Source organism: Meles meles, chromosome 19 (genome assembly GCF_922984935.1).
Source record: "Meles meles chromosome 19, mMelMel3.1 paternal haplotype, whole genome shotgun sequence".
NCBI lineage: Eukaryota > Metazoa > Chordata > Mammalia > Carnivora > Mustelidae > Meles > Meles meles.
In genome coordinates, this window is record NC_060084.1 from 35,016,020 (window position 1) to 35,039,347 (window position 23,328).

The 23,328-nt window shown below is 35.8% G+C and overlaps 1 protein-coding gene across 3 annotated transcripts in view; it reads right to left on the bottom strand.

Annotated features, from left to right (window-relative positions):
• PHKB (phosphorylase kinase regulatory subunit beta) overlaps positions 1 to 23,328 on the bottom strand; it is a 249,812-nt gene that overhangs the window by 5,161 nt on the left and 221,323 nt on the right. For 2 of the 3 annotated variants that reach the window (XM_045988940.1, XM_045988941.1), the window contains 3 exons: positions 20,443 to 20,645; positions 8,850 to 8,984; positions 1,482 to 1,611 (listed from right to left, as the gene is read on the bottom strand). In XM_045988940.1, the coding sequence (XP_045844896.1) occupies positions 1,482 to 1,611; positions 8,850 to 8,984; positions 20,443 to 20,645 (468 nt within the window). The remainder of the gene's footprint in view (positions 1 to 1,481; positions 1,612 to 8,849; positions 8,985 to 20,442; positions 20,646 to 23,328) is intronic. The other variant, XM_045988942.1, reaches the window with a different exon arrangement.

Below are 23,328 nucleotides of genomic sequence, written 5' to 3' on the forward strand. Positions count from 1 at the left end.
CTACTGTTATTTTTGTTAGCAAAGAGAGGATACAAAATGTAAGTGGCCTGGGCAATCACACAATTAAATGAAAATCTGGTAGCTATTAGCAGGGCCTGGGGAAGAAGCTAACAAAAGGTTGCCATAGTCCACTGTGTGTAGACATGAGGTCTAGCATAAGCAGAGTAGAATAATGGAGGCCTGTTCTATGCTCACAGGAGATAGTGCTGCCTCATATGAGGGTCACAGAGCATGTGGGAGAGGGACGGAGCCCCTATATTGATAATCAAATACAACCACTCAACAGTTTGTGACTAGTATAAAGAATAATTTTAACAGTTCTTATTCATTTTTAAAAATAAGTAATAGATTTACCTAGTTCAAATTTGAACGGCTAAAATAGGTTTTCAGTGAAAAGCCCACCCTATGCCCTCAAACCACAGTTCTCTTCCCCAAGGCAAAGAAAAGAAAGCTACCAGTGTCTTGTGGGTCCTTCCAGAAATACTGTGTACATATAAACAAAATAGGTGGGGGTATTTGTACTTAAGAATACTATATTTGAATAAGTAACTTTATCAAAAGTAATTTGGTTGACATTTCAACACAAAAAACAAATACAGTATTCCATTTCCAAAAGGCCTGGTTATTCTTGTTTGTGTGTAAGCAGAATGAGTTAGATGTCAGTATTAAATAAAATAACCAAATCAAGGAAGCAAGCCAGTTTATATAACTTGGGAAGCCATCTGAAGGAGGGAGCCCTAATTCATTTGGATCAAAGCTAAGTTTATATCGAGTAAATTAAGTGATTTTCTATGATCTAAAAAGTTATTACAATTTTTACATTCACCAAAATTCAGTCATTTCCCTTTCCACAGCATTACTAAGTCACTTTGTTTTTTTAGTCTGATTCTGTTCTGTCTTATGAATGTATGTTTTATTCTTTGTGAGGTTCTCTAGCACTGGCTCACTATCACTTGGTGGTAAAGGAACACCAACATTCATAGCTATGCCAACATAAGAAAGCCTAACTTTCACTAATAAATAAACAAAAGAAGGACAGCTACTTGGCAAAAGGTTTAGACATATGGTTCTTTTAAACACAGAGCTTCCCTGAAACATATGAAATATAATAACACAAAAAAATATTTTTAAATTTTTTATTATGTTAGTCACCAGACAGTACGTCATCAGTTTTTTTATTAAATACAACTTTTAACAAAATATCCATTTTGCTTAATGGAAATGGAAAAAGCAGGGCTTTTGTATAGAGGGGCACTAAAATTAAAAAATTAAAGTAATTCAGACTAGGGGAAAAAATTTCTAGCCCAATTGATTAGGTATCTTATTTTTTAGTAGGTCTTCCCTTCAGGTATCTTGATACCCTTCCTTTAAATAATCTTAGAAAATGGAATAAGGAGAAAGATTATTGGCAATGCAGAGGGGGAAAGAATTCCCTACTCCCTTAGGTATCCTTAAATGACACAAATACAGTGGGGCTATACCTGTGGCAAATGCTTCCCAGCTACAATGATACCATTGGGCGTGCGCTCCAGGATCTGCCATACTCGGTCATAGAACCCAGCAGGAGTTCTATTCAAAGACCCATCAATCTGACGTCTGTTCAGCCAACATCTGTAGACCAAAAGAAAATGCCTCAGAGCTGAAAAGCAAGGTTGTTCTCATAGAGAGCAGAACTTTCAATACAGATTAGTTGTTTCAATAGGGTGATCAACAAAAACGAAAATCCATCAATGATGCATACCTACCATGTGTTACAGGGGTTACTAAATATTTCATAGTGAAAACAGAGCTTGCAAGAAAGGAGAAAATCCCCAAGATTTTAAAAATTTAAATAGACAAAACAATATTCTCCGGTAAGTTATAAGGTTGCTCACTATGTAATCAAAGGACTTCCTAATATGCGAAGAAGCTCCATTTAAAAACACAGAAGTAGCCAATTTCAAAATAATTTCATGTGGTCTTTACATACAATAAAATATAAACTTCATGAAAGCATGGATATTGCAAGGTTTGATCATTCCTATACACTCTTCCAGAAAGATGCTTAATAAAAATTTGGTAAGTAATGAAGGCTCAAAAAGGTATTATTTCATTACCTAATGAAATGACCTTGTTTTAAACCTTATACCTAAAACCTTCGATTTATTTTTCTATTTAAATATGGCCAAAGTACTAGTGCAGAAAAATCATCTACATGATCTTACATGTTATAATTCATACCATAGTAAGAAGTCAAAATTCTAGATCTTTTATTTTCATGGATTAAGTATTACATCTTAAAGATACAATACTCCTTCACAAACTGCTAAAGATGCAGAATTTGCATAATTTGAAAAGAATACGCAAACAGCATAGCAGTATATTCTTCCAAAAGCTATAAGTAGGAACAAATATGTATTTTTTATACTTGATATTGAAACAAGTACTGAATGAAATGTGCCATCAACCACAAGGTAAGCATGTGACCAACAATATTTCTAGGTAGGAAAATAGCTATGCAGGAGACCATATAATGAAAAAGACATTTTTGTTCCAATAAAAGAGGACCAATTAAGTTTTAAAACTGCATAAATGATTTGGATGCCGGGTTTTAATTTTTTGGGGTTTTGTTTTTTTGTTTTGTTTTTTTGGTTGTTGTTGTTGGTTTTGTTTGTTTTGGTTTTGTTGTTGTTGTTGTCGTTTTTGGTAGACCCAGTCTTGTGTGGCTGGGTTCAGTGCTACACCAAAGAGAAGATGGCCAAAGGGGTAGGGGTTTCTCAGTGATGTTTTACTTCGGATAATGAGGGTGCAAAACTGAATACCCAGTACTCTACCTTTGATTTTTTTCCTATTCCCTTTGTTTGGCAATAAGAAAAAAAAGATGTTTTCAGAGTTCTATAAAGTCATGGTTAGTATTATAAAAGGGAAAAGTTTGCTTAGAACAACAAAGAAAGTAGAAATACATGAAAGCTCACAATGGAGATGCATTATTTTTGAGGACCTATATTTTTTGGTTTTTTACTTTAAAAAATTTTAGACTTAGAAGTCAAAACAGTAATTCATGAAGCTCCTATATACTCAGCTTCTCCTACTTCTGTTATCTTACATAAAAATACTCGAAACCAGAAAATGAATGCTGACACAATATTATTAGTTATGGACCTTATTCACATTATGTCATTTTACCACTAACATCCTTGTTTTGGTTGTGGGTCCAATCCAGGACCCCACACTGCATCTGGTTCCAAGACTCCTTAGGTAGGCTCTTCCAATCTGTGACAGTTCCTCAATCTTCTTTCATCTCCCATTTCCCATTTTGGAAATGTCAGTTAATTTGCAGAATGCACCTCAGTTTGGGTTTATCTGATGTTTTCTCATGATTAGACTTGGATTATGCATTTTTGGCAAGAATACCCAGAAGTCATTGTGCTTTTTGATATATCATATTAGGGAGTACATGATACTGATGTGTCTTATTCCTGGGACGCTAACCTTGATCATTTGATTAAGGTGGAGTTTACTGGGTTCCCTCACTATAAAGTTACTGTTTTTCCTTTTGCAATTAAAAAGTACCTTGAGTGAAATACTTTGAATTAAGCAAATTTTTCATTTCTCATCATATTTCCATCCACTAAATTTAGCATCTATGATGGTTCTTGCCTGCAACAATTGTTACTACTGTATTTCTCTAATGGTGACTTTCCTTTTCAATCATTCCATCTACACTTGCTAATTGGAATTAATAGTGTCTGTTTCCCTACAGCCCCAGCAAATGTTTGTCATACTGTCTAACTTTTGCCAGTCTGTCTGATAGATGAGAAATGGTATCCCAACATGTTTTAATTTACATTTCTCTAATTATGAGTTAGTTTAAGCATCTTTTCAATCTAAGGTCTGTTTTTTCATGTTTTAAGTGAATAGATGAGTCATATTTTCCCACATTTTTCTCTTGGGTTTTTGATTCTTTGTCTCTGAGTTTTTAAGAATTCTTGGATAGTAGCCCTTTATAGTCTATGTTTTGTTCCAGTTTCTCAGCTGTCTTCTGAGACTATTTTCTGCCATGCAAAATGATGTTTTAAATTTTTATATAGTCTTATTAATCTTTTAATACCCCTAGAGTTAAGCCCTAGTTAGAAAGCCTTTGTCATACAGAGGTTAAAGTGGTATGTCTTCTTTTACTGCTGGTGTGGTTTCATTTTTTACATTTAGATAGCAATTCTATTTGTGAAGTTTATTCTTATGTACAGTATAAAGTATGGATTTGACTTTATCTTTTCCTAAATGGCTATCCAGTTGTCCCACCACTATTTATAAATAATCTTCACCCTTAACCCAGTGACATGAGATGTCACCTCTATCACACATTAACTTCCCATATGGGTTGAAGGTCTATTTCTGGACTTTCCATTCTGTTCAGCTGGCCTATTTATGTGTTCATGTGCCCGCATCACACTTTTTATCATAGAGGCTCTATAGTACATTTCACTCTCTGTTAGGGCAAGTCCTTCTTTTATGTTGTTCTGGTTATTCTTGCATGTTTGCTTCTCCATATGAAGTTTGGAATTAACTTGTCTAACTCCTAAAAAGCTTGTTGGAAATTTTTTTGGTACTGTATTACATTTAAAACTGGTATCATTTTTTAAATTAGCATATAATGTATTATTTGTTTCAGGGATACAGGTCTGTGATTCATCGGTCTTACACAATTCATGGCACTCACCATAGTACATACCCTCCCCAATGTCCATCACCCAGTCACCCCAACCCTCCCTTCCCCTCCCCTCCAGCAACCCTCAGTTTGTTTACTGAGATTAAGGGTCTTTTACAGTTTGTCTCATTCTCTGCCTTTGTCTTGTTTCATTTTTCCCTCCCTTCCCCTATGACACTCTGTCTTGCTTTTAAAATTCCTCATATCAATGAGATCATATGATAATTGTCTTTCTCTGCTGGACTTACTTCACTTAGTATAACACCTTCTAGTTCTATCCACATTGTTGCAAAGGGCAAGATTTCATTTTTTGATGGCTGTATATTATTCCAGTGTGTGTGTGCATCACATAATCTTCATCCATTCATCTGTTGATGGACATCTAGGCTTTTTCCATAGTTTGGCTATTGTAAACATTGCTGCTATAAACGTTGGGGTGCATGTGCCCCTTTGGATCACTGTATTTGTATCTTCGGGGTAAATACCCAGTAGTGCAATTGCTGAGTCATAGGGTAGCACTATTTTCAACTTTTTGAGAAACCTCCATACAGCTTTCCAGAGGGGCTGTACCAGCTTGCATTCCCACTGTGTAAGAGCGTTCCCCTTTCTCCGCATCTTGCCAACATCTGTCATATCCTGACTTGTTAATTTTAGCCATTCTGACTGGTGTGAGGTGGTATCTCATTGTGCTTTTGATTTGTATTTCCCTGATGCCAAGAAATGTTGAGCACTTTTTCATGTGTCTGTTGGCCATTTGGATGTCTTCTTTGCGGAAATGTCTGTTCATGTCTTCTGCCCATTTCGAGTCTGGATTATTTATTCTTTGGGTGTTAAACAAATTCTTTTTAGATTCTGGATACTAGCCCTTTATCTCATATGTCCTTTGCAAATATCTTTAGATATTTTTTGTCAGTTATCTTTCGGTTTTGTTGACTGTTTCCTTTGCTGTGCAAAAGCTTTTTCTTTTATCTTGATGAAGTCCCAGTAGTTCTTTTTTTGCCTTTGCTTCCCTTGCTTTCGGTGATATTTCTAGGAAGAAGTTGTTGCAACTGAGGTCAAAGAGGTTGCTGCCTGTGTTCTCCTCAAGGATGTGGACGGATTCCTGTCTCACATTGAGGTCTTTCATCCATTTTGAGTCTATTTTTGTGTGTGGTGTAAGGAAGTGGTCCAGTTCATTCTTCCGCATGTGGCTGTCCAATTTTTCCAACACCATTTGTTGAAGAGACTGTCTTTTTTCCATTGGACACTCTTTCTTGCTTTGTCGAAGATTAATTGACCATAGAGTTGAGGGTCTATTTCTGGTCTCTCTATTCTTTTCCATTGCTCTGTGTGTCTGTTTTTGTGCCATATTTGATGACTACAGCTTTGTAATAGAGCTTAAAGTCTGGAACTGTGATGCCACTAACTTTGGCTTTCTTTTTCAACACTCCTCTAGCTATTTGGGGTCTTTTCTGGTTCCAAATAAATTTTAGGATTATTTGTTCCATTTCTTTGAAAAAAACTCTTGGTATTTTGATAGAGATTGAATTAAATGTGTAGACTGCTTTAGGTAGCATAGACATTTGCGCAATATTTGTCCTTCCAATCCATGAGCATAGAACGTTTTTCCATTTCTTTGTATCTTCCTCAATTTCTTTCATGAGTACTTTATAGTTTTCTAAGTACAGATTCTTTGCCTCTTTGGTTAGGTTTATTCTGAGGTATCTTATGGTTTTGGGCACAATTGTAAATGGGATTGACTCTTTAATTACTCTTTCTTCTGTCACGCTGTTGGTGTATAGAAATGCAACTGATTTCTGTGCATTGATTTTATATCCTGACACTTTACTGAATTCTTGTATGAGTTCTAGCATTTTTGGAGTGGAGTCATTTGGGTTTTCCACGTAAAGTATCATATCATCTGCAAAGAATGAGAGCTTAACTTCTTCTTTGCCAATTCAGATGCCTTTAATTTCTGTCCTATGTTGAATAGGAGTGGTGATAGTGGACATCCCTGCTGTGTTCCTGACCTTAGGGGAAAAACTCTCTGTTTTTCCCCATTGAGAATGATATTCGCTGTGGGTTTTTCATAGATGGCTTTGATGATATTGAGGTATGTATCCTCTATCCCTCCACTTTGAAGAGTTTTGATCAAGAAAGGATGCTGTGGGGCGCCTGGGTGGCTCAGTGGATTAGGCCGCTGCCTTCAGCTCAGGTCATGATCTCAGGGTCCTGGGATCGAGTCCCACATCGGGCTCCCTGCTCAGCAGAGAGCCTGCTTCCCTTCCTCTCTCTCTGCCTGCCTCTCTTGTGATTTTTCTCTGTCAAATAAATAAATAAAATCTTAAAAAAAAAAAAAAAAAAAAAAAAAGAAAGGATGCTGTACTTTTTCAAATGCTTTTTCAGCATCTATTGAGAGTATCATATGGTTCTTGTTCTTTTACTAATGTATGTATCATATTGATTGATTTGCAGATGTTGAACCAACCTTGCAGCCCAGGAATAAATACCACTTGGTCATGGTGAATAATCCTTTTAATGTATGGTTGGGTCCTACTGGCTAGTATTTTGACAAGAATTTTTTTATCTGTGTTCATCAAGGATATTGGTCTGTAATTCTCCTTTTAGTTGGGGTCTTTGTCTAGTTTTGGGATCAAGGTAATGCTGGCCTCATAAAATGAGTTTGGATGTTTTCCTTCCATTTCTATTTTTTGGAACAGTTTCAGGAGAACAGGTAGGTATTAATTCTTCTTCAAATGCTTGGTAGAATTCCCCTGAGAAGCCATCGGGCCCTGAGCTCTTGTTTGTTGGGAGATTTTTGATGACTGCTTCAATTTCCTTACTGGTTATGGGTCTGTTCAGGTTTTCTATTTCTTCCTTGTTCAGTTTTGGTAGTTTTGCATCTCTGTAATGCATTCATTTCTTCCAGATTGTCTAATTGCTAACATATAGTTGCTCATAATGTGTTTTTATAATTGTTTGCATTTCTTTGGTGTTGGTTGTGATCTCTCCTCTTTCATTCATGACTTTATTAATTTGGGTCCTTTCTCTTTCGTTTTCAGTAAGTCTTGCCAGGGGTTTATTAATCTTACTAATTCTTTCAAAGAACCAGCTCCTAGTTGTGTTGATCTGTTTTTCTGTTCTTTTGGTTTCTATTTCATTGATTCTGCTCTGATCTTTATTATTTCTCTTCTCCTGATGGGTTTAGGATTTATTTGCTGCTCTTTTTCCAGCTCCTTTAGGTGTAGGGTTTATAACGGATATCTTTATAATGTTGTGTGTTCCTCTTTAAGAACAAAGATATCTTCCCATTTGCTCAGATCTATTTTTGTTGAAGACTTCTTTTCTAAGGATATAAATACGACCTTAGAAAATATCAGGCAGGGCGCCTGGGTGGCTCAGTGGTTTAAGCCGCTGCCTTCGGCTCAGGTCATGATCTCAAGGTCCTGGGATCGAGTCCCGCATCAGGCTCTCTGCTCGGCGGGGAGCCTGCTTCCCTCTCACTCTCTCTGCCTGCCTCTCTGCCTACTTGTGATCTCTCTCTGTCAAATAAATAAATAAAATCTTTTAAAAAAAAAAGAAAAAAAAATATCAGGTACACAAATAGTGCTAATAAATGCTTTCCTAAATAATTTTATTAAATCTCTTTCTATAATAAAATGTTCTTCAGTTTGATGTATTTGACAAGTATTTGTTTTGCTCTTATTCTAAGCTTAGCACAAGTTATGTCTATGAAATGGTTTAGCCCTGAATAAGTTTATAGTTTACTTAGGGAGACAGTCACATGTAACTTATTCAAATAACATTACCAAACTCATATCTTTATCCCAAAATGTTGGGAGGAGATGGTAACTACTACAGAGATTCAGAAAGGGAACTATCAACACAGTATGAAGTTTTGCATTCTATACAAAATAATAAAAATTAAGAAACACTGATAAACTATACCTGAAAAGAGTAAAAAATTAAAATCAACACAAAATCACAAGTGAAGATAGACATTTTGGTTAGTATCTTTGTATGCACTATCTACCTCATAGGGTGACCTCTGATACTCTGCTGCATTTTATTTATTACCGTCTTATTAATTTCATATATATATCAAAGTATAATGTTACTATAAATCGAGAGTATACTATAAATGTTACTATAAATCCTAGAGGTAACAACAAGTCTTCATTACCCTCCATTCTGTTGAGGCTGGAGAATATCCAACAGAAGTTGTTTAACTTCACTAGGTGACAGCTGATACAAGTCTCTGGCTGGCTTGTCTCCACCACGGATCTGTAATTCATACTCCATAGCATGGATGATCCACCTAAAACAAAACAGGAAAAAGCATGAATCAATAACTCTTGAAATAAAATCACCTTGTGCTTCTTACAGCAATACCCTTAACAGCACTGACCCATTGAAAGGTGAATGAAGAAAAAGCCATCTGAATTTTCTGAACCATTGATATAATTACTTCCATCAAGATTATATGACATGATCAGATTCTTTAAAAAGACCCCTGCTCTTGCACTTGCAGTTAGGTAGTAAACATGAAAACAGGTAAGGGCTTAGGTTCTTCTTAAAGGAGATTCTACCAATTTGGTACAAAAGTATACAGTATATAATAGCTACTACACTATTATTTTCATATTACTAGATATATGCAAAAAATAAGCAGGATAGAAACAATTCATTGGAATTGGAAATGGGCTGAGATATGCTATTACATAAATGTTCCTTTCCCAGGAAGGGTAAGCACTTACACCTATTTCTTTTACTTTGTAGTCATTCCCTTGTGATTGGAGGGGACAGAGGAGTATCTTCTTTTGAGATACAAGAACACAGTTAGTTATAACTCAATCATATGAGTATATTAGAGAATGTACTTTAACCAATAGATTTCAAAAGAATCTCCTTTACAGATATAATTTTTAAAGATTTTATTTATGTATGTATATATTTGAGAGAGAAAGAGAGAGAGAGTGAGCACAAGCAGAGGGAGCAGCAGGCAGAGGGAAAGGGAGAAGCAGACTCCCCGCTGAGCAGGGAGTCCAATGCAGGACTCTATCCCAGGACCCTGGGATTGTGATTCTGAGCCAAAGGCACACCCTTAACAACTAAGCCACCTAGGCATCCCTCCTTTACAGATATTTAAATGCTGTTCATGTACCTATTCTTAAAGAATCTATTCTTTATTCTAGATAAATGCTTCATAAAATAATTACTTTTATTGCAGAAGAAGCCTTAATGTCATTACTTAGGCAACTGGAGTACTACTTGTGTGTCTTGTATTTTCCAAGGTAAAATATGTAATTATTTTATACGTAAATTACTTCGCTTTTTGATTTAAGAAGTTTTCAGTAAGTATTTTTATACTTTCATCTCATTTTTTTCATTTACTGTATTCTGAGGAAAGAACTCAGATAAACCAGTTATGCAAACCAAAGAAAACCATGGAAATAATACTGTGCCTCAGGGGACCAGAACTCTACACACCATTAGGAAAAGCTAGGGAATTAGTTTTACACAGCAGATTCCCAAGCTTTATCCTTAAATCCTTCGGTGAACACTGAATAACAAACAGAGACGGTGCAGCTCAGCAACTAGAAAGAATGTGCCTTCATTCACCCATGCTACTGTGTCTCCCAAAGGGAAGCTGTGTAGCCAACCACTGGAAGGAACATCTAGTTACAGCAGTGAAGATTTAAAGTGCCTAAGTGACTGCACTCAAATATGTCATTATCTTTGTCCTGATACACTTCGAAAGACAGCCCACAAAGCTACTGCAGGTACAGAGGATGAAAAAGTTGGGTGGAAATAATCAAAAGATTAAAGTCCTTTCTGCCAAGGCTGCTTTGCAAAACAACACTGATGCATCCTCACAGGATAGCTTTAATGTCTCTCAGAGGAAAAGAATAAGAAACTGTGAAGCATTCCCAGTTGAGCTCGGGTGATATCAGCCTGGCATATGTCCCAGCCTGCTGGGCCAGCCCACAGGCCACAAGGCAAATGCCCCTATTCTTTGACTGCTCTAATCTCACTGCCATCTGCTGAGGCAACTCAGTTCTTTTTCCTATCCTCTCACGTATTCTTTGTTGTTGTCATTTCTGGAAGATAGGAATTTAACTGAGATGCATGAGAGATTTACAAGGACAGAACATAATAATCTAAAATATATATTCTTACTACTATTTCTGTTCATAGTGCATAATAAATATTTAATAGTAGCTCACTGGTAAGAACAATAAAAATGACAAAGCATTTGCAAACAAAAAAATAAAACAACAGAACATGTGACTGAATTAAGATTTACCATTTTTATTTCTCTAATAGGTTGAAAAGAAAAGCTGGACTAAAACTATGTTATCTTCATCCTCATTATTATGAATTGTATTTAGTCAAAATGTTATATCAGCTTAAAAGCCACAAGAATATAGTTACTTTGGATGCTGTGATGTTAAAGTTGCTTATGAAATTACCTGTTAAAATGACATTTCAGTTATAATAAACTGCTCCATGGACCTCTCTTTAAATAAAAAACTTCTTAATTTTACAGGTTATAATAGTCTTCTATTATTTTTTTTCTTTAATATTTCACATTTACATTTGAGGCAACTTTGTAAATGAAAGAACATCAAATTAAAAACCTTTTGGTCTCAACAAGTCAATGGCATGAAAAGAAAAGTCTGGGTTTAAGGGGTCCTATTCTAGATTAAAAGTGATTGAAGAGGCATAACAACAAATGCCATGTGTGGGCCTTGTTTGGAATCCCAATTTTTTTTTAAGTTATTTTGAGGACAACCACAAAAATGTGTATAAGAACTGGGTATTAGGTGATATTAAGGAATTATTGCTGATTTTGTTGGATGTGATAATGGTATTGTGATTATTGAGAAAATGTCCTTTTTAAGATATATATACTTATTAAATATTGAGGAGTAAAAGCAAAAATGTCTGGAATTTACTTTATAATCTACAGCAAAAAAAAAAAAAAAAGAAGCAGCAGCAGCAAGGCAAATGTAAATTGCTAACAATTGCCTATACCCACTTAAATTATGGACATGTGGGGATTTACCAAATTATTCTATTATTAAACATTTAGTCTATTTATGATGAAAAGAAAAAATAATAAAGATACGCTTACATATCAATTCTGTCACTCATCAACTGTGTCCCTCTGGCAAATTATTTTTCAAATGGGAATATTACTTGTTCAGCTCATTTTATGGAATTATTTTGAGGAATAAATAAGACAATGTATGTTAAAAAGCTTTTGAAATTATAGAGTCATGAAAAATGTTAGCAAACTCCTTTTATTTGACCTCTGATATTCAGGTTGGAGAAAGGTAATGCAATTTTTACACTGAAGTCTTGGAGTTACTTAAGCAAGGGCCATATCCACTTAAGTTCAGGACGTATCCCCTTCTAAAATAAATAACTTTAAAATTTTAAAAACACTAACTTTCTAAAGTCCTCTAAAACTTGAATTATTAAAACTGAACATTATTTATCATATTTACCTTTTCAAATCTTTAGTACCATAAAGAAAGATAGTTGGAGATCTAAAAACTTCCCCTAGGGTTTTTTCCTTCTGTTCACAAAATCTCAGCAGTTCTGTGAGCCAAATTATAGAAAACATTATACTCAACAGTCACCAAAGAAAGAAGGTGACTGTTTTTCATTCACTCTAGCACAAATTAATATAACTAATCAGCCAAATTATTAAAATACATTTATTCGTTCAAAAATATTGGCCAAACTAATCTATTTAGCTTGAAATTCTTCAAAGGACTAAACAACAGCAAAAGTCTTAAACATAAACTACTATACAACAGTCAGAGACAGAGAATGTAAATTACCAAGTGAGAAACACAGTTAAAAAATTCAAAGACATTTAATCCATTTTTAGAACTACTAATATAAAAGGGCATTAATTCCTTTGCATGAGAACATCTCACTTCTTACCCTCATTCCCGCTGACAAAGTCATCAAATCTGATTTGACATTACAATGTAGAAGCAGTTAATGCAAAATGGGGAAAGAAAAAGCAAGCAAGCAAATGTGGAAGGTCAAAAGAATGAAGGTTATCGTCGGACCACATCTGTATAGATTCAGTCTGTCTAAAGAACCAAGGACATGCTCTACTTGCCAATAAGCAAATGAGAGAGTGGCATATACACACAACTGACCAGAACAACCTTCATGTGTGCCAAGATTTGACTTGAGGACAATGAATTCTTCAGCTCTACTGGAGAAGTATGAAAAGGTATATAGTATCCCTATATAGTCCTAGGGATAACATTATCCTTCTAAAAACTCTCTTCTTGTGTTAGTAAACATATTGTGTATATATTGGTATTTTTCTTTCTAACATGTCCCAATCAAGGAGTGAAATATACTACAAAGTACATGGAAATCTGACATCACTGGTAAATGAGGACAGCTGACATTTTCTGAAAACATGCCTCTGATTCATAGCAAGACACAACTTTAAAAATAATCATTTTGAGCCAATTTGAAGATACTAAGAAATGTCTGCCAAGTTTGCTGTTAAACAAGTGAATGTATAACTCTCTGCAAGCATTTACTAAGCCATATAAGAGGAGATGGGAAAATTGCGCAGGAAGGCACTTAATTGATATTAATACAGAGAGGGTGATAATTTGATAAGGCAAACTGAGCTTACTGTCTGGTAACTGGAGAACAATGACTCATTCACTCTACCCCTGAAATCATCAGAACAGGGGTAGGAGAGTTCCATCATCTCACTTCCTCACTTCATATAAATATAAAATGTCAAAAACAGAGACCTCTGAATGAGTATCAAACCATGCTAATGAACTCAGACCTCTAATTATCTCCTCTTTCCTTTACTGCATAAGCCATGTTACAGTCTAGTAGCTATAACATCAGTGGCCTTCTCTAAGCATCAGATGTGTGATCCACAGACCCAGTTGTGGGCATCAGAAGACAAGACATGTCTGAAGCATAATTGCTTACAGAGGATGTCCTGGCAGTATGAAAAGCGGAGATGAAAAAGGCTTGATAACATATATCCTCAGGGGTTATCTCCCACTAAAGCCTGACTGACAGACCTAGAGCAGAAAGCAGTTGATTGGAGGTCTTTACAGTAATGGGCCTGTCAGGAACTTGATCTATTTCAACATGAAAGCTGGAGCACAAATCAATAATGAGACAGCAAATCAAATCATTATCAGACTAGAATACCATTCCTGTGAGCAGGTTAATTTTGTTCACAGGAGTACCTGATAGCAGTAATGTTGAGAAACTGCACTGGCAGAATTAACCTTGGAAAAAAGAGAAAAGAAACATGGTAGCATTGATTTAAAGCAATGAGGCAGTGGGTGATATAAATAAATAAATTTTAAAAACCCAAAAACCTCAGCGAGAAAGGTTAAAACAGAGAGATAAAAGTACACGTAGTGCAGAGGAATTCTGGATAAATGTACCATGACTAAAATAAATGTTCCTATTTCTTATGGGCATGCAGCCTAGTGAATGTTGGCATTTCAGACAGAAGATGGTGTTAAAAGCTGACTGAACTATCAATCTCTTTATTCATAATCAGCAAGAGAAACAATAGTAAAGTTAGATATGAATGAGTCTGAAATGCTTTAACCTTTGAGGAAGTAAAAAAAGTTGTATTTTCCATAACATTCCCCGTTTTTAAAATCATGCTGGAATCACTATAATACAGAAAGAGGTGACTTAGAAGAGCAACAAGTTTAACAGTTTATAAGAAATTTGACATTCAAGGACCCCATGAATGAATAATTTGCTCATCATGAAACAAACTAAAACCTTCTAGGGACTAACTCAAGGTAAATTGTTGTAAAGAAACATACAAGCATGTTTCTGCGGCCGGCAGTAAACTAACATGCAAAGAAGCCATTGACTTAGGGAGCTGAGGTTTGAATAAAATTGATTTAAGGATAAAGTACAATAAAAACATATTAAAAAGATACAAAACTATCTTTTTCCTTTTCAGAAGAACACTATCACAAGCCCCATAGACACGATAATAGTACTTCTCTAAAGTTGTCTGATATCCCTAGAATAGAAACAAGGTTCCAAAACTTTGTTAATGTGGCTGAAGAGCACTATGGGCACAGGTATAGGGTCTCCCAAGTATTTCATGAGGGATGATCAAGTGATGGTGGCATGAGACCAAGTCACATGGCAACAAAGTATATCCAAAAGGGATTCTGAGTTAAGGTTTTTGTAATGAAATGCTTGGGGATCACTGCATTGGGTTCTCAAGGAGAAACAACCATGGAAGAAAGGGATACCTCTATGGTGAACATATCTTATGGGAGCAGAGAATCTTTGTAAGCCTAGGACTGGAATAGAGAGAGAGAGAGGGAAAGAGCGGAGGAGAGAAAGGGAGAGAGAGAGAGAATGGGTGTTGGATGGGAGAGATTCCTCCTTGGGATTTCTGGCATGTAAAAGATATCCCTAGATATACTTGTACTCCAAAAGCCACATGATAGAGGACCTCAAATTACTGAATGTCATGGCAATACTGTTGAAGTTTTACAAAACATCTTCACGTTCCTTATCCAGAATCTGCACAATCCGATGAGGAAGCCCAAGAAAGGATAGCTTCCCTATTTTATAGACAAATAAGCTGGAATAGGGGCTGAGGAAACATGAACACTGGAGACATTCACTCTAGGTTCAAATCCTCGTTTGTGGTCTTATGACCTTGGGAGAGTTATTTTGCTAAACTTTTACAGTATTTTATACATTTCTTGCAGTGAACGAGGAGCTAATTTAGAATCAGTTCCACATCATCTCCATTGGTTTAGTCTTGTGATGAATAAAGGGGCAAAATCTCATTTCTTATGTTAACTTCTAACTATTTAGGCTTCTTGGTGTGCCCTGCACTGTATGTTTAACAGTACAGATGCCAGATTAGAGGAGTGATAAACAAAAGACAAAAACTATCTGGGGCCGATGTTTATCACAGTTGCTACATGAATACTTGAATACAAAATGGATCATAAGTTGAAATCATGTAGAAGAGACCATAAAGGTCATAAGGTTTTAGGAAAACAGCAATGTCTGTTTCCCTGAGAAAACAGCAACAGTTTATGTAAGTGAAAACATTAGTACTTAGGATCAAAGAACAAGAATTTTGTAGTTAGGCAGATCTGGGTATGAATCCCACTTTGACAAACTGGTTTGAGTAAGGTCATTTAAGCTTTCTGAATCTCAGTTTGTTGATTTTAAAATGGAGGTACTAGTGCCTACCTCAAAGTTGTTGACTCAATTAAATCAGATAATATATGTGAAGTATTTTAGCATATTGCATGGTATATAGGCAATCAATAAATAATATTTGTTATGTTGGAAGAAGAGGAGGAAATAGTTTATCATAGTGAAGTTCTGAGTACAATAACCACTTTATTCACATACATATGCCCTTAAATCCTTACTAGGAATGCTATTTAGGGAGGTACTTTGCTATTTAGGTAAGGCAACTTGAACCATACTGATGTGATTAACTATGCCACTCCATTAATAAAAGAAGGGAGAAAAGTGCTATAGCCTTCTACCTTCTACATGTGTAAGTGGATTTTCATATAAACAAGACCCTGTTTAACTTGGTAATTTCCTGAAGTACATGGCTTGTACAAATTAAGTACATTTATCAAAAGTAAAGAGTCCTTAATCATAGGAAACAAATGGAGGGTTGCTGTTGGGGGGTGGTGGTAGAATGCGGTAACCCGTTGATGGACATTAAGGAGGGCACGTGATGTAATGAGCGCTGGGTGTTATGTGCAACTGATGAAGCACTAAACTCTACCTCTGAAACTAATAATACACTATATGTTAGGTAGTTTAATTTAAATTAAAAAATAGAAAAAAAACTTAAAGGACATAATTTAAAAAGAAAGTAAGAGTGCTTTATTTCTTTATCTAATGACCACAGAAACATGCTATCTTTTGTGTTTCCTAGATTCCCCCCACTGGCTCAAGCAAGCTATCTGAACCTGCTTATAACCTATATATTATATAATCCGTCAAATTTTATTGACAGCTCTTGTGAGCTAGACCCTGACACAGACAGGAAGATAAGACGCAGTCCCTATCCTTAGCAGAAGTAAATTTTTCAAATAAATTATACCTTATTAAGAGAAAATAGACTTCTCTCCAACTGAAAATGTACCAGTATTTAGAGCTAAACCTGTGAGTCCCACGTGAGAGGGAAATACACATCAATGAATTGGGCAAGGACATTGTTAATACACACAGTGGAAATATAATGCCCTGATTAATTCCAGGATGAGTTTCAGGGCAATGAATAATTAAAGTTGCATGGCAAATCTTCATTAGGAGGTTTTCTGCTATCGTTAAATACTAAGTCACATGCTGCGGTCCTGACATTTTTATTTTGGGTGGCACAGTTTAAGGAAAAAAGAGTATATTGTTTCTCATGGAAGGCACTGAACATACAGAGTAGCAGATACAAAAACATGAAAAAAACTATTTTTAGAATAAATTAAACATATTTCATTTCTGTGAAGAGAAATTTCAGGTCAGTTTGAATTCAAAAAAGAAAATTCCAATGGGTTTTTAGAAGAACATAAATTAGCCTAAAATGCTGAATAAGCAGTAAGGGAAAAACTACTAACAGGCTGAAAAACACAATATTGGAAGCAAAATCCTGGGAAACTGTTAACTTTTACTCTTAGACTTTGCTTGAACCTCTGCAAGGATGACTACCACTTAAAGAGGCTCTCCTGTATAGAACATTTATTACAAAGAATGTGCTTTGGAAGTTATAACCTTTGCTTCTCAGTCAGATTCAGAGAAATGCCTGAGCCTGGGACAATAGAGTACTTTTAATACCTGGTGTGGATACAGAGAATCACATTTCCTTTCATTTAGAGACAACTTATATGAAAGACCCATTTCTGTATCCTTATAGGTAGTCAAGAGGTTGGAGTTAAAAATATTAGAGCAAATAGACTGAACAAATCAGGGTATGATTCCAAGTTCTTATAACTGATTTGGAATACCTCTAAATCTTTGAAAGGAACAATTTTAAGGGATAAAAATTAAGGTCAAGTTCTATGCTGAGTGAATTCATTTCTTGATCAAAAGAAAGGTGAGATAAAGATTGGGAAATTCACCTGAAATAAGCTATAATTGAAATCAGGCCAACAGTTTAAAAATAATAACCTCAAATGAAAAAACTTTGGCTCGGTGGTTTAAGCCGCTGCCTTCGGCTCAGGTCATGATCTCGGGGTCCTGGGATCGAGTCCCGCATCGGGCTCTCTGCTCGGCAGGGGGCCTGCTTCCCTCTCACTCTCTCTGCCTGCCTCTCTGCCTACTTGTATCTCTCTCTGTCAAATAAATAAATAAAATCTTAAAAAAAAAAAAAAAAAAAAAAAATAAAACTGAAAAATATAACTTAAAAGTAGAAATCTCCTAGAGAAAATAACGGACACCAATTTTATGTTTATTTTTCAGAGATTTCCCCATATATGCATTATACACATAATGTATAGTATTATTATTGCTCTTTTATTAAAAAACAGAATAATACATTTGCAACTTAGTTATTTTTTCACTTAATTTATCTTGGACATTTATAAATGTCAGTAAAGACTTTCTCTTGTTACTTGTAACGGCTGAACAGCATTTTACTCTCTGGCTATAATAATTTAAACTATTTCCTACTGATGGATATCTAGGCTGTTCCCAAGGTTTCACTATTTCAAACACTACTGAAATGAAGACTGCTATAAAATATGTCTAAATTCCTAGAATGAGAACTGTTGAAACATGAGGTATGCAGATACTGCCAAATAAGCACCTAGTTTTTTATATGTAATTTTTGAAGGAAAAACTGTGCAATCATTTTTTATAAAGTGCTTCATACTCATGTGCAAAATTAAAACTAAGAAATGAAAGGGAAATCAATCCAACACAAAGAAGTAAGGAAAAAATAAAAAGAAAGCGCAGTAAACAGAAAACAAAAATGACAGGAATTCATAAGTCAAAATAGAAAAGAAATGACACAAATATGAAATACATATTTCTATGAAAAGATGTCAGATTGAATTAAAAATAAATACAGCATAGATGATGAATAAATAGATATATCTATACTAAATGAAAAAAGAACATTAAAGGTAAAGAGAAGACAGTATATTAAGCTAATAATGACAGAAGAAGAAAGCAGGCATGGGAATAATATCAGAGAGAAAATAATTTGTTATATTTTATGCATTGTAATGGTATCATGGTTATGTTTTTAAAAAGTCCTTATCTCTTAGAGATACACACTCAAGTATTTACAGATGAGATGAAATGATGGATTTGCTTTAAACTTGGATGGGGTTTGGGTGGGGTGATAAATTGGGAGGTATGAGTGAAATAAGATTGGCCACATGATGATATTGTTGAAGCTGAGTGAAAGTATGAGCACAGAGGCTTTATTGTATTAGTCTCTATAATTTTGTAGATATTTGAAATCAAAAAAAATTTTTTAAAGAATTCAAGTAGAAAATAAATGGCACAAAGGAAGATATATTGTTAAAATTATAAAGTAATATGGACAAAAATATTTAAATATACAAAATAAAACTGAAAAAAAATGCAAGGAGGAATGAATCCATAATTAAAATGAGCAATTTTTAAGATTTTTTTTACCAAAAATTGAGAATCAAGCAGAACAGAAATAGTAAAGATACTAATAATCTAATTATATTGCCAGCAAGCTATACACTTATTCTTACTCACACATTCACAGATATTTGTGCCTGACAAACTCTAAATTCTTTTTGAACACTAGAGGAACACCCTCACCCCAAAATTGGCCACATATTAGATTACTCTACATGCTTCAGTATTGTTTGATTCTGACAATTAGGAGATAATCATGTATGTGATTTAAAAAATTAAAGAGAAGAAACATTTATACTTTATATAATATTTTAAATATTTTTTTAAAAATATTTTTAAAATATTATTTATAATAATATAAATATTTTTATTTTTTAAAATATATTTTTTAAAATATTTTCTCTCATTCCGTCTCACATAAAACAATAAGCCTGGTATGAAAGTGAGGCTGGAGAGGCTCAATCATTTATCCCAGGTCACTAAATAGGTAAGTGGCAACCAGGACTTGCACTCAGTTCTGTTGAATGCCAGAGCTTGGTCAGCCTGCCTGACCACACTGCCTCACAAAAATCTTGATTAAGAAGATTCAAGTTCACCAGACCCTTACTTTTAATTTCTCCTCCAAACAGAACACTTAAGATCTTAATAATTAAAAATCAGATTCTGGTAGAAAATGGATCAGTAGAATATTCTGAAAAGGACAAAAATTTTTACTCCAGTGTATCTTCCTGACACCCAGTTTTACTGAAAATCATTCTTCTCTTAAGTTTTAACCATTTTACTTACAGGAATTTTTATAAGTGTTACGCTTAGTGGTGGTTTTTTGTGTTTTTTTTTTGTTTTTTTGTTTGTTTGTTTTTTAAGCATGATGCAGTTGTTTAAATCCCTGGAGTTTGATTTTACCAGAGAACAGTGTTACTTCATTATGTTTAACATGGAAATAAAAAAAAATAGGAAGATTCTTTCAGGCCACAGGTATTTATTTCTTCATACCACCAGATGTTGCCTCTATTACTCGGGAAAGATGTGCTTTCCTAGAGACTGATCAGGCCTGGGGCAGGCCACGTCTGTTGGAAGACAACTTGAACAATTCTCTTTAGGCAAATGCAAAGCACTTTACTCACCCAATTCGAATTTTCAGCATGCCGCTGAATAACTCAGGGTTATTGGAGATGATCCAGCCAATATGGATGACCAGTTCTTGCTGAATGACCGCCTCCCTCTCATCATGGGTATTACACTTGTAATAGATGATGTTCTTAATCACTCTCGGAGACAAAGGATTAGAGATAACCTCTTCTTCATGCCCAAAGGCACCCAGAGTTACCTATAAGTGGCAGATTTTTATTGCAAAAATTTCCTAGCTACTAAAAGATAAAAGAAAAAAAATTCAAGGCTCAGGATGACTGGCAGGCTGAAATTACTCTACGTGAACTAGGGAATTAGGTAGAATAACTGTTCCTGCTATTTATTAAAATGGCTTTCAAAGCGTGACTCCCACTGGAGTTCATGATGGTTCACAGTCTGGTCTAAAATATAAGGGCAGGTAAGGGTCCCAGTTAGGGGAGTGAAGGTGAGCGGATAAAAGCAGGGAAGGAATATAAATAACTATTAAGAGAAAATTATTCTGAATGACTTTAGTACTAGAAACTCCCCAGAGAAACCAAAATACATTGGATAGTTTTACTTTACTGCACAGTCTACACAATTTAGCAGTTGAGAGTATATTTTTCACTTCTTTTATAGTTTCTCATGTGGAACTTTTGCACTTTAACAACACTATAACCTTTTGAAAGGCAGATGCAAGGTCATATAGTTCTAGCCCCAACTTATCTCAGCATTGTGTTAGGCACCTGGTGAGTATTAAAAAACTTGTTGATCTATCTCTCACCTGTGGAGAGGAATAAACGAGGCTGCCCACAGGCCTAGGAAATGAGAAAGCACAGAGGGAAATGACAACACAAACTCAAAGCAGAGAGTGCTGCTGAAGCTTGCAAGAGGAATACTCTGTGTCTCTCTCCTCCATCCTTGGCATCTTGCCCCCCAGAAGAGTCTGCAGCCCCTCCTTCCTCCTGATTACCCCTCTCCCTCTCTCTTCCATGGACAGTGCACAATTATGAAAGGCAGGAAAATGAAAAGCCTATCAAAGGGCGCTTGTGTTTTCTGAGATGAGGGGAGAGAGCAGAACACGGGGTCTTTTGCCCCAACTTTATGAGAAAGTGAAAACTGAGAACTGCTGGTTTATTATATCACAAGTGGTACTAACCAGTTAGTCCAAGTGTGACTACTTTTATTAAAATGTCAGTGTGTAAAGAAGAAAACAGAGAAGGCACATCACTGCCTCTGGAAGCAGTGATGGCTAAACCACTGTTTCATTCCAGAGAGCTTGAGGTGATTTGGAAGCACTTTGTAGGAACAGTGTTAACTTCAGTTCTCAGGGCAGTATTTCATAAGTGAGCGAATGCAAACTTTGAATGCTCTATCCTCATTTCTTTTTTGTAAAGTAGTAAGATGCAGTCAGTAAAGGGACTTCATGCACCTGAAATGGGGCTGTCAGGCTTCCAGGCTTACTCGGCTCTATAAATGTTTCCATGAGAGATGTGCTGGTCTGGCAGGCAGTGGTCCAGCCATAGCATCACGACAAGCCCTCTAGGATATGGGAGGCAGAGTCTCAGGATCACAGGCTACAAGTCTCTTCCATATAATGCACAGAATGGACATGACTAACCCTAACCCACCCCTCTCCAAATGTCAGATGCCGTGACCTTAAAGATCTCCAAAATCTTCTCATATACTCATATGTAGTAGAATTAACTATATTTTCAGATATACTACGGAGACCTAAAATCCAAGGAAAAATAGTTCCCAAAGCCCATTTACTTTCTCTCAGAGGTAACTCAGTCCAGGGCAGCAATATGAGACTGTGGCTGGATATAAGGACTGTGGAGAGTTAGAGCAATGGATAAGGTACTTCCTGTACCTTGGTCTATGTAGCTGATGAATGAGGACGAAAATTCAATTAATTCTACTATTAATTTGGAGAAAACAGAGAAAATAACATATGTGAGAAATGATTTAACTTTTTCTCAGGAGTTTTTAATTAGTACAATCACTTTTTCATTGTTAATAAATATTACAAGATAAAAGAATTTACTATTCTAACATTTTAAGCTGGATGTCAAGATGAAATAATTTCAGTTTTAATGAATTAAGAGCCCTGAAATATGAGCAATGGGCTGATTCTATTAAGGAGGGTTAAAGTATTTCATATTATTAAAGCTTATTATATCCCTAGGCCAACTGTCAGGAAAGCATGATAAAGCACACATATTCCCAGAGAAGAGAAAGAAAGCAAACCGGTTTCACTCCAACCAGTGATGATTCAGCCAGGTAATTAGAGCTAATGGTAAACAAAACAAAAACGAGCAGCCACATCCCACTCTGCATTCCCACATGCACAGGCTCAATTCAAGCCACATTTATCAAGCCAGACCTCATGCTGGAACAGGTCCTGGACGAGACCTGGGCCCTGACTTCCAGGTGTGCATAGCCTACCCTAGACACTTGGAAATGAATTGGGATACAGGACAGATTGTGAGAAGTGTCACAGGTCTGTCATGAGAAGCCAGTGGAGAAAGGGACCACTGCTAACTGGAGACGGCTCTGTGAGGAGGAGCTAACAAGAGCTGGCCCCTGTGGGAGGGGAGGAGCTATAGGAAGAGGTGGCCTAAAGGGGTGAAGATCTGGGGAGTCAAAGCATTTCTCAGAGTGAGAAGAATCTCATGTGGAGTAGAAGGAAAAAAGTGCCCTTGGCTATTCCCCTGTCTTTGCCCTGCCTATCCAAAACCTGTCTGGAGTACTTTAGTTGGCATTATTGCATTTTCTGGGTCAGCAGCCTCACTGATCTCAACACAGGAGTCGAAAACCACATCTCTAACATACAGCAGGAAAAAGGGGTGGTCTACTTAGTAAACGTGCATCTTTAAGACTAGGTTTTGCTTCTGCAGGAG